Raw genomic sequence first — 12,029 nt, 5'->3', positions numbered from 1 at the left:
TATTTTTCTACACTGTCCTGCCAAAAAAAGTTGTGCCCTCGTAAAATTTGGTCGGACCACCTTTAGCTTTGAGCGTGCGTTGGCTGTGGCATTGTTTCGATAAACATATGCAATGTCGCAACATTTATTTCAGTCCAGAGTTGTATTAATTTTTCACCGAGATCTTGTGTTGAGGATGGGAGAGTTGAACCACTGCATAAAGTCTTCTCCAGCACATCCCAAAGATTCTCAATAGGGTTAAAGTGCCATTCCACCATTGGATGTATTCTTTGGCATAAAATACAATGTATTTTGACAACATATATAAATGGTATCACTAGATAGAGAAATCTTTTAGCTTCAAAATGATATATCAAACATAATTTTTTGACAACGACAAGTATATTAATTTTGCGACCAAAGTCACCTACCCTTTTAATTTCCGCGCGTGATGTCATCGGCAGGTTCCCCTTCTTGTGTACCGTGTGACGTGGCACATATCAGCAATGGCGGATAGAACGCGATAAAAATAATACCAATAAATCTAGCTAATACCAATAAATCTAGCTAACTGAAAGATTAACTCAAAATTTTTCCCAATTTTTTTGGCCCCCATATACGAGGAGAAATGACTCTCACTTTGGGGGTTTCCTGGTCTAAAAATAGACTGACACGTGGTACACAAGAAGGGGAACCTGCCGATGACATCACGTTTCACTACCGCGCGGAAATTAAAAGGGTAGGTGACTTTGGTCGCAAAATTAATATACTTGTCGTCAAAAAATTATGTTTGATATATCATTTTGAAGCTAAAAGATTTCTCTGTCTAGTCATGTTGTCATAAAATATATTGTATTTTATGCCAAAGAATACATCCAATGGTGGAATGGCACTTTAAGGTCAGGACTCTGTGGTGGTTAATTCATGTGTGAAAATGATTCCTCATGCTTCCTGAACCATGCTTTCACAGTGTGAGCCCTAATTGTAGGCCTGTGCCATCAGGTAAGAAAAAAACCATTAATGTGATAACCTGGTCATTCAGGTCATCACTTGACTTCATTTTATTGCCCTATAACGCTGCTGAGCCTCGAACTGGCCAACCGTGAAGCAACCTCAGATCGTAACACTGCCTCCAGAGGTTTGTACAGTGGCCACTATGCATGATGGATGCATCTCTTCATGTGCTTCCCTTCTTACCCTAAAACACCCCATCACTCAGGAATAGGGTAAATCTGGACTCATCAGACCACATGACCTTTTTCCATTACTCCAGAGTCCAATCTTTATGCTCCCTAGCAAATTGAAGCCTTTTCTCCTGATCAGTCTCACTAACAAGTAATTGTCTTATGGCCACACAGCTGTTTAGTACAAATCCTCATCATATTGTAAGTGTGGAAATGCTCTTAATTTCACTATTAAACATAGCCATGAGTTCTACTGTCATAATTAAATCAATCAATCAGTTAATAAATATTTGGCTTCACCAAGTGATCTCTGATCATGGTAATTCAGGAGGTTTTTTTCCACGAAGTTGATGTTCACCACTATCCTTCTAGGTTTGACAGTTCTTAACTCAATTCTAGTCATTTCAGTAGTCTCCAGGCCAACAATTTCTCCCGTCTGAAACACAGTAACATCTTTTCCATGAGCACAGAATACGTTTTCCGACATGTTTATTTAGGAAATGAGAAGCTACTCATTGCATCAGTTAGGGTGAAAAGTGTTGTTGCCAGCTGAAACACATTAATCACTGCAGTAATTATCCAATCGGCGACTTTTTTTTTTTTTTGGCCAGGCAGTGTATGTTAGGGATAACCCATTCTCTTTTAAAGCAAATTTAATTTGAATTGGTCTTACCCTAAGTCTGGGATTTTTATTATTTTTTTAATTAAACGTGTTCTCATATCTCTCTATTTTAGTTGCGCTCAGCACGTTACGACTTGTACGACCTCTTCTTCAGTGGGAGTCCTGCAGAGCGCATGCAGGTGATCAGATGGGACCGACAGCTGATCAGAGAGAGAGAGCTCAGACGTAAGGTAATGTTGGGTGCAGCTAAGAAAGTTTAAAAACAATTCTCACACTCGGCTCAATGTAGCAGTATATTATAATACAATGAATAGAATATATAAAATTATTATACACACACTGGCCACTTTAATAGGAACTTGTTTTTGATTCTAAGTGGCTGGCAGGAGTGGAGCCCAATGTGGTCTTCCGCTGTTGCGTGCTGAGATGCTCTTCTGCTCACCACTGTTGTAAAGAGTTGCTATGAGTTACTATATCCTTCCTTGCAGCTCGAACCAATCTGGCCGTTTTCCTCTGACCTCTCTTATCAACAAGGCGTTTGTTTCCACCTACAGAACTGTCACTCACTCAATGTTTTTTTGTTTGTTTTTTGCACCATTCTGTAGCCTGGCAAGCCAGACTAAATGTGAATATTTAGTCTGGCCTCGATCCGTAGACATTTCCGAAGCGGGTAGGAGGAACAAACCGCTGTCTTTCAAACTGTCTCTGTGTGTATAGGCCAACGCTCTGACCAATCAGCACAACAGTGACTGTGATGTAGTCAGAGCGACAGAAAGCAGTGGGGGAGACCTTGAAATAAATCATTTTTCAAAATGCGTATTAATTAATAAACAGGTTCTAGATATTAAGAAGTTTGGAGATAATGACCACAAGTTTGGAGTCTGTACCACATACACATTTCTTCCAAGTGTTTTTCAAGGGTTTGCTTAAACTGTTTGAGAGTTTTTATTTAGTGGTGTTTGGTGAAATAATTTCCCTTAAATTTAAAATAACGGGAAAATAAGAAACAATCAAAAAGTAATGTTTCAAAGCTGTTTATTAATTCTTCGTACTGCACAAACTAGCCCCATCCTTTTGGCTACGAGTGGAGCCAGCTGGTAGATCAGACTTTTGCCATAGCTGGTCGGCAAAACAGCGAAAACGTCCTTCTTGAAAAGGAATGAGCGGAGAGCCTCTTCCTGCTCATGTTTCAATGAAAACTCCAAGTCTAATTCTTCTAAAACTGATTCCAAAGCGGAGTCAAACGCGTGCTGTTCACTAGCCGTAGCCATCTTTCCTGCTGTGCTTTCTCCAGCATCGTGCAGCTTTGTCGTCACTCCTGCAAAAGCCCGCCCAAAGAATCCAAACAAAAACCTTGCGTTGTGATTGGCGGGCACGATTTGATGCCCGGGGTGTTTTTGTTTATATGGTGCAAGGCTAGACCCATTCGCTAGGCAAAAAATATTTTTGGCCGCTAGGCGGTTGGGTCTAGTTTACTAGGCTAACCATCCTGTGTAAACTCTAGAGACTGTGTGCAAAAAAAAAAAACCCAGGCGATCAGCAGTTTCTGAAATACTCAAGCCAGTTCATCTGGCACCACTACCCATGCCACAGTGAAAGTCCCAGAGGTCACAAGTTTTCCCATTCTAATGTTTGAAGTGAACATTACCTGAAGCTCTTTTATTTGTATCTGTATGATGTTATGGATTAGATAACTGCATAAAACAGCAAGTGGGTGGGTATTCCTAATAAAGTGGCCAATGAGTATTTTATATTAGGAGCTGTCGGTGTAAATTGCCTTGGGTCTGGAGTACTGAATCAGCCATAATCAGACTAATAGGCTCATTTTGAATCACTCTGATCACTGGCTTTGCCCTTGTGTATTTTGTCATATTGACTGTGGAAGTGCTGTGTGCCAATAGCATCTGAAAGTGTCAAGCTGATAGCAAGTCTCAGGACATTGTTATCGAGTGTGTCTGCTGGCATTTTATGAGGTTTTGATTAGCTTTTATGCCTAAAATGTAATAATCAAAGTGAATAATTCAAGGTTCATGTCTAGTCACGATAATAATTCCATAATATTGATCACACTGTCATATGATATGGCAGTAGGATATTGTTAAGATAAATTGGCACAATATACTCCAAGCCTATTGTAGGCATCATACATTAACAAGTAATTAATTGGAGTAGTTAATTCCTTTTTTTGAGGAAAAAAATTTTACATTAGTGTGTTGTAGGGCACAATAAAGGGATTAACAACTTTTGTAGAATTAAATACCTTAATGTCTCAACATCTAGCCATGATTTTTAATTTTTTTTAATATGACTAATATGCACTCTTTCTAAAGTGTTTTATTTTTACAGTAACAGCAGCTTTTGATACTTGCATGGTAGACACTACATAATTTAAGGCTAACAATAAAAGGATTTTAAAAAAGGCTGTGTTAAAGAAAAAAATATTAATTGACATGAAGTTTGCTGTAAAGATTCATTTATGTGACACATTTAGGAAGGAGTCTTCAATGTCGGTGCTTTTGTAGCTTAACCAGGTGCATTTTTTTTTCCCTTATAACAGCTGTGAGTTATAAGTCCTAACAGGAACTAGCACTTTCCACAACATTAACTATTAATAGCTAACAAGTACATTGTTGTTTTTCAATAAAATTGTAGTCACTGCCAAACTGCTGTGGTATAAGAAAACGCTTTAGGACATCCATCCATTATCTGTAGCTGCTTATCCTGTTCAACAGGCAAGCTAGAGCCTATCCCAGCTGACTATGGTGGTGTTTACATTAGACCGTATCAGCGGATCATCAGATTAACGTTTTTAAAACGATTTGCGTGCACACAGCAACGCCAATACACGGATACGCTAATCACATGACTAATTAGACGGCACGTCACATGATCCCAGTGCATATCGGGCGTGCGCAAGTCACTCACCACTTGCAAGTGGAAGGATGGCAAGCGAACACCTTCTCCAGCAGATAAACACACCTGGCTGTGATGTTCATGTTCTCACTGAGTTTAAGCGCCTGAAGGAGGTAAATAAGTTGAAATGTGTAAATAAACCTCAGTGCAGCTCAGCGCTTCCTCCTGCGCTCCAAATCACTCCGCCCTGAACAGTGAGTGCCCTCTGGAGGGTGCGCACTCCGGCCCTGCGCAGCTCACAGAGCGCGCGAGTGAAGCACACGAGCAGTGATTCGGGACTGAGCCGCTGTGTGTGTGATCCCAACGCCAGCGAATCAGGAAGGTGGATGTCACAGTGATGTTGTCCAATGACGACGTCAGCTAGAGCTCAGCACAGCGTTTCCTCGTTCCTCAATGTTTACACAGCACCGGATCAGATACGAACTGGGTTGAATACGTGCACTTTGTTTCATAATTGTGCTCAGGGAGATTAAGATGCCCACTGTACTTTTCAATGTGTTTCAGACAGTGTGCTGTTCCTGCAAAATAAGCACAAGTTAAATGTTCTCAGGTATATGTTCTCAAGTTTACAAAGAACAAATTGATATTAGTGTTAGCACTGAAATGTATGTGCAGTCTGCAGTGCAAGTTTTAAGTTTTCATAAAACAATTTGATTCTGCTTGTTAAGCAGCACTGATGTGTCCATGCTTACAGAAAAGTTGAGAATACTAGCACAGAAATGGGAATTTTCTGTATGTTGTAGTGAAGCAACTCTTGGTTTTGCCAGCAGTGGAAAAGAGACAAATACATGTCTGGCAAGAGTGTGTAGTTATGTATGTGAAATGTAATTTTACAGTGGTCAATAAATTCTGATTTTCTTCAGTGACACAGATATCGTGATGTGGTTGAAATTTCTTGCAATACCGTATATCGATTATCGCAGAATCGCTGTACCGTGATATTATCGTTATCGTGGGCAAAATATCGCCATAGTATCGTATCGTGAGGTATCTGGTGATACCCAGCCCTAGTTTTAATGTGAACGGACAGTGCATCTGTGACGAAAACGAGACGGATACAGTCTAATGTAAACACCACCTATGGCTGAGAGGCGGGGTACACCCTGGACAAGTCGCCAGGTTATCACAGGGCTGACGCATGAAGATAAACAACCATTCACACCTACGGTCAATTTAGAGCCACCAATTAGCCTAACCTGCATGCTTTTGGACTGTGGGGGGAAACCGGAGCACCCGGAGGAAACCCACACAGACACTGGGAGAACATGCAAACTCCGCACAGAAAGGCCCTCACCGGCTGCTGGGCTTAAACCCAGAACCTTCTTGCTGGGAGGCAACAGTGCTAATCACTACACCACTGCGCCGCCCCCGCTTTAGGACGTTATTCGAAAATGTGTTCTAATCAGCTTTGAGTTTGACCTCATTATACCACCCTGGTGGTGGTGTTGATTTTCTTATAATAGCTCACGTGGTAGCGTTTTACATTTTACCTCCTATATTGCCCACTCCAATGGTTCTTGATGAACAGTGGAAAGTACATAAAACACACACTACCCACGTAAAGCCCTATGCAGATGGGATGAAAGTTACATGGGGTTCTGGGGTCATTTTACAGGTGCTCCTTTGTGACTTTTTCAATCTGGATCAACCATGTTTTTCTCAGAAAAAATTACAAGCCGAATTACCTACTGTTTTTTGGCAGGCTCAGTGGTTGGTTGATAACTTTAGTTCCGTCTGGCTCCACACGCCTATGAGTTTCTATGCATATTTTGCGAGGGAGGGACACAAAAAAAAGTTTGACTGTTGCTACTTGCCTTATTTGGTCAAATAGCATACAGATCAGTGACTTTCTCCCAGATATTAAACACTTCTCAAGTCTTGAAGCAAAAAATTAAAATAAAATAGCTTCTCGTATACTTTGATTTGCACACTAGTGCAAATTTGTGCGTCTTTATCCTCTACAAGTCTATCATTCTGCAACTACACTGGCATTACATTAATGGCTAGAAAGTCAGGACACTTTCCAGGAATTTACACCCACTCGGTGATTAATTGAAAGAAGTGACTGTGTGCATGAATATTGAATTGAACATTTTGTGTCACGACTGAACGTTATACTGTGTAAAATTAGAAGAAAGTGTTTCCTTTTCCAGGAGAGTACAGAGCTGCAGGGCAGAGGGAAAGGTTCTCTGTCTGCTGCCACGAGGAAAACCCTGGAGAGGAAGAGGACAATAATGTGAGTGCTTTTCTTTAGATTTACCCTTTTCATCAGGTTTCAGCCATAGCCCTGAACATCTGTGTAACTAGCTACTGTGGATCTAATGCATTAGCACCATGAGTCCGGAAATTAGCTCTCACACGTGCAGTGTAACTTACTTAAAAGGTATTTTCACACTTGGATTTGTACCCAGGGTCCTGCTGCTGGAGAAATGCTAAAATAAAGTAGTTTCTCTCCAACAGAACGATTTGTTTTTAAGAAATCTTTGAAAGGACAGCACAAGGGACCATGGGCAAAGATCTGGTTTTAGTAGCCCACAGACCAAATACAAGAAGTTCTCATAAGTCTGCTTAGTTTCTCCAGGCTGATTTCTCCTGAGAAAAGCTGATGTAATTTCGTCACTGGTATTGCTGTTGTCAGGTTACAGAAGAAAGTGGCAGAAAGGACAAAGCCAGCAGTGGGTGCAGAGGAAAGATGGACGTTTGTGCCAAACCCACGCAGAGTTCCAAAGAAGACTACTCCATTACGGCGCAGGTGAAGCGCTTCCACTTCTGCTGCACACGCAGATGCCAACACAGCATGGGGCCTTGCTAGAATATCACCGTGCCATGTTTAATGACACAATGCCTAATTTATTTATTTATTTTTTTAAACGTTAGGTGTCAATTTGGAAGAGTTTCCTATTTATTCATCTTGCCAAGTTTATTGTGAAACGTGGGGAAAATACAACTGGAAATTGACAGTTTAATGTAGTTTAAAAAAAAAAAATTTAACTAATGTTAAATTGCTTCTTATCTTGTTTTGTATTTGCACCTGTCCACTTTCTAATAAAGGATTGTGCTAACAGGTTCCTGTGCAATTCTTAAACATTAAGGTATTTCTGTAGCAAATTAATGTACAGGAAAGTGGAAAAAAAAAAATACACGCCAATTATTTTTAAAACATATATTTTTTTATAATGCGTACATACTCTTCATTTAAATAATTAATCTAAATACAATCTGTGGTGCTCAACTGATGGAATAATTTACAAACAGCTTGTGAAAATTTGACATTGTTGGCTGACCCACTGATTCGCATGCTGTAATCCCACAGTCCATCTGCTGTAGTGGGAGACCAACAGGCTTCTGTGTGTAAAAGTAACAGTGCTCAGATCAGCCTCTTAACACCCATCTGACCACACGCACATGATGACGAGCAAAGGGAAGACTGATCAAATCACTCTTACTGTTTAACACATGACCCCGATTGATTCAATTCATCTGAGACAGAGGAAAAGATTTATTCACAGAATAAATACTGTGCTAGCCATGAAAATCAGAGGATCCGCAATAACGCATACATATACAAGCAAAGGTATGACAAGTCTGCTGCTTTTTCATTTGTACTCTCCTAAACATTTGCTCACAGAAACTCATTCAAACATTTGGTTGCTCACGAACAAGTGCTAAAAGTCTTGAACTTAATGCTACCCCCCCCAATCACTCGCTGGTGATAATTACCTGACCTAGTCCATGTTAGTGCACTATAAAGTGTGTACAGCTATTACAAATACAGCCTCAGGCCTTCAGCCGTCACAGGCCTTTCATTACAGTTAGTGCACAAAACCCCGACACTCAGCATTATAACTTATCTCCGTGTTCGATCAGCCGGTCAGAAAATGCAACAGTTACACAGAACCTCAAGATACAAGGATCAATTCTTTTTATCCCATTTGTCCTTTAATATTGAGTCACCATCATTCTGTGCAGAGAATTGTGAAATTCTGAGTCGACAATTGGTTTTAAGTGCTTGACCCATTACAGGAGTGTTTCTCACACACACACTACTGGAATGTCATGTAAACAAAAGCTTGATTGGTAATAGTGTCATCTGGAACCATGTCAAAGTCTAGGATTGAGGGGAAAAAAAAAAACAACCCTCACTCCTGAAAGGATTAAATGTTTGTGTAATACGCCAGTGCTGTAAGATGTCGCTTAAATGTGCAAAGAATTATATTGGATTGGCACAGCAAGAAACCATATGATGCAAAACAATACCTTTGTACTATGTGCAAAATTAACAACGAGGTGCGTCTGCGTATTTTGGTTGAAAAACAGGAGGGTGTCACGAACTCCACATTTATCCACTATTGCTCCAGGTTTCTTTCTCTCTCTCTCTCGGGTGTGCACTGGTTGTTACTGTTGTCGCAGACTGGTTCAAAGAATTTACTGGGTAATTTGCTACTTTACTGCATCATCGCTAACTTGCTGTCTGCTGTTTTGTCATTTGCAAGGATGGACGCAACGTAAAGAAAATGCAGTCCGTTTCCTCTGAGGGGGTCATCCTAATCCCTTCAAGGTGAACAACTTTCATTTTAAAACTAGGCAGACATGGTTTCTAAACAGTTTTGTTTTGAAACAAAACCATAGGAAAGAATAAGTTATTTAGTACTCACTCCCGAGTTAGTGACTCATGCTTGCATGAAGTCAGCGTCTTCTCTGAACAGAGCTGGTGCAGCGATCCATCTCACAGTAATATGGATGTCTAACAGTACATACAGGGCAAGAGAACTGCACTTTAAAAACCGTTTAGTGGGGACACACACAGAACATCAAGTTTGATGAAACAGCCTAAGCGAGCAGTGCGATCTTATGCAGTACAATCAGCAGGACTTGTCACCTCCCTCTCTCACCTCCTCTGTCAGATGCCATCATCACGTTTCAGAGTAAATACATGCATGTGAGCCTGGGGTCAGACAGTATACAACAAAAATAATAAAATAAAATTTTGCAATGCATACACATATGTATTTCCATATTAATAAATCACAATACCTGCCAACCCTTACACAGAGGTCACCGTGTGTGTGTGAGAGAGAGAGAGAGAGAGAGAGATAGAGAGATCTCGGCTAGTGTGACTGTAATGGTAATATTCAAGACTTCCCCTGCGGGAAGCTGAACTGGGGAGGCAGAAACAGATGATGCGTAATCCATGGCTGCCCAGTGAGTCAGAGAGAAAGTGACAGGAGATGCTTCCCAGTCTCACACATCTTTGTCGATGAGAAAGCAATAAAGAAATGAGACCAAAACCATGAGATGGATTGATTCCTCAGGCTCCAGCCATTGGTTAGTGTTTCTGTATTCAGGCCCGGCTGATGCCCATCGCCCACCCATAGAGTCCAGAGATCAGGATGCTCCACCACCCCACACCAGAGCCCACCTTGTCCCACATCTCCTGTCCATTGAGATCACAGAAAGCAGGGTCCAGGACCAGGCGGGGCGGGGCCTTACATGGATGTCATGTGACATTGACCTCAAGCACATGGTCATCTGTGCTGGGGAGCACCAGGACCTGTTGTGTCTGGCTGGAGTTGAACACTTGGCCCGGGCTGAAGGGCTCAAGCCGGGGCATAGGAAGAGCCCTCTGCTGCTGCTGCTCGTTGCTGCCCACAGAGTGAATGCTTCCCCGGCTTCGCAGACTAGCCGTGTCTCCCTGCTCCTCCAGACCCTTATCCAGAAGAGAGAGGTTGTCGTTCTCTAGGCACGAATCTGGGAGGGAGGAAAGAAAGAGGGGGGTGGGGTGGGTGTTAACATGAATAACTTGGGTCAGTACGCCACTGGTGTCATTACTATTTAAGCATACTACATGGTGCACATTGTCAATCCTCAAAAAAAAAAAAAATCTCCCAGCCTTACTTGCCCAGAGCTTTATTTTATTTTGGAGAGGACAGAATGCAGTTGAAAATATATTTTACACACGCACACACATACATACTAGTTAGAGGTAAGGAACATTATTCAATGATGCCGTTTTATTATTAACTCCAATCGTGATATAAAAGTTCCAAGTTTGACACCTGCCTGCTTCAACCATGCTGCTGGCACACAATGTCCTTGATCCTCATCGCCCTTAGCCAATTAGCATAATTACGTCATTACATGGACCCCTCTGAGCCGAGCTTTTCCAGTACACTCGAACACACACATACTTTGACGAATTATAACCAAAAACAAGGACATTTGAATGATTTCCTCAAAATATTTTTGTACTTGTATATATTGTCATGTTGATGAATAAAAATGTTTAATGCATTTCCCGGGCGGCACGGTGGTGTAGTGGTTAGCGCTGTCCTGGGTTCGAGCCCCGGGGCCGGCGAGGGCCTTTCTGTGCGGAGTTTGCATGTTCTCCCCGTGTCCGCGTGGGTTTCCTCCGGGTGCTCCGGTTTCCCCCACAGTCCAAAGACATGCAGGTTAGGTTAACTGGTGACTCTAAATTGACCGTCGGTGTGAATGAGAGTGTGAATGGTTGTCTGTGTCTATGTGTCAGCCCTGTGATGACCTGGCGACTTGTCCAGGGCAGGGGCGTGTTTAGCCTATTTTTGGGGGTGCTCAAGCACCCCCAAAAACGAGCTCAGCACCCCCTAGCTCGGCACCCTCAAAAACACTGCTTTTGGATGTAATTTTCAGAAATAAGTGCCCTTGCGCACTGCGCAATGAATGTGTGCGCGGGCGTGTGTGTGTTCTTGAATTCACCTGTTACGTGAGAGTTCTATGAGCAGTAAAATCCCTCTCCTCCTTGCGTCCCCTCTGATTGGGTTGCCTGTCCGCGCGAGTGCTTGCTATGACATGGTGGTTTTTTTAACTGAATTCCATGCCGATGAGGAACCGAAGTAGCACCTGAGTATTACTGGCATAGTGAGATGTGAAGGTACGGACTGGAGTTACAATTGTTAAACACAACACAATAATATGCATAATGCAGTATTGATGTTCCCTGGTCTATGAACAGAATGATTAAAACGACATTTATCATCCATATCGAGATACTTTTGTGCAGAGCTGTACAAGTGCTATGGTGCTAGACCACCGTGTGTTACTCAATTTTATTTAATGTAACATAGCGTTTAAGTCTAGTCTAAATGTGGAATAAACGTGGAAACACTGTCGTTCAAGCCAGGTGCCTCTGTCAGCTCTGGGGGCTAAGCACCCCCAAAGATCAGATGCTAGAATCGCCCCTGGTCCAGGGTGTACCCCGCCTTTCGCCCGTAGTCAGCTGGGATAGGCTCCAGCTTGCCTGCGACCCTGTAGAAGGATAAAGCGGCTAGAGATAATGAGATGAGATGAGAATGCAT

The 12,029-nt window shown here is 42.0% G+C and overlaps 2 protein-coding genes across 3 annotated transcripts in view; one reads left to right on the top strand and one right to left on the bottom strand.

Moving 5' to 3' along the window:
• si:ch73-100l22.3 (centriolar coiled-coil protein of 110 kDa) overlaps positions 1-7,762 on the top strand; it is a 40,335-nt gene extending 32,573 nt beyond the window's left edge. For both annotated transcript variants that reach the window (XM_060941001.1, XM_060941002.1), the window contains exons 9-11: positions 1,899-2,015; positions 6,852-6,934; positions 7,337-7,762. In XM_060941001.1, coding sequence (XP_060796984.1) covers positions 1,899-2,015; positions 6,852-6,934; positions 7,337-7,454 — 318 coding nt within the window. In that variant the 3' untranslated portion in view covers positions 7,455-7,762. The remainder of the gene's footprint in view (positions 1-1,898; positions 2,016-6,851; positions 6,935-7,336) is intronic.
• Positions 7,763-7,846: 84 nt separating this feature from the next.
• The window catches only part of trappc10 (trafficking protein particle complex subunit 10), a 46,795-nt gene continuing 42,612 nt past the window's right edge, over positions 7,847-12,029 (bottom strand). The window contains exon 23 of the mRNA XM_060941000.1: positions 7,847-10,446. Within this exon, the coding sequence (XP_060796983.1) occupies positions 10,196-10,446 (251 nt within the window). The 3' untranslated portion in view covers positions 7,847-10,195. The remainder of the gene's footprint in view (positions 10,447-12,029) is intronic.

This window comes from Neoarius graeffei, chromosome 15 (genome assembly GCF_027579695.1).
Source record: "Neoarius graeffei isolate fNeoGra1 chromosome 15, fNeoGra1.pri, whole genome shotgun sequence".
Lineage (NCBI taxonomy): Eukaryota > Metazoa > Chordata > Actinopteri > Siluriformes > Ariidae > Neoarius > Neoarius graeffei.
Note: the sequence above shows the minus strand (reverse complement) of the source record. Positions and strands in the feature narration are given on the sequence as shown.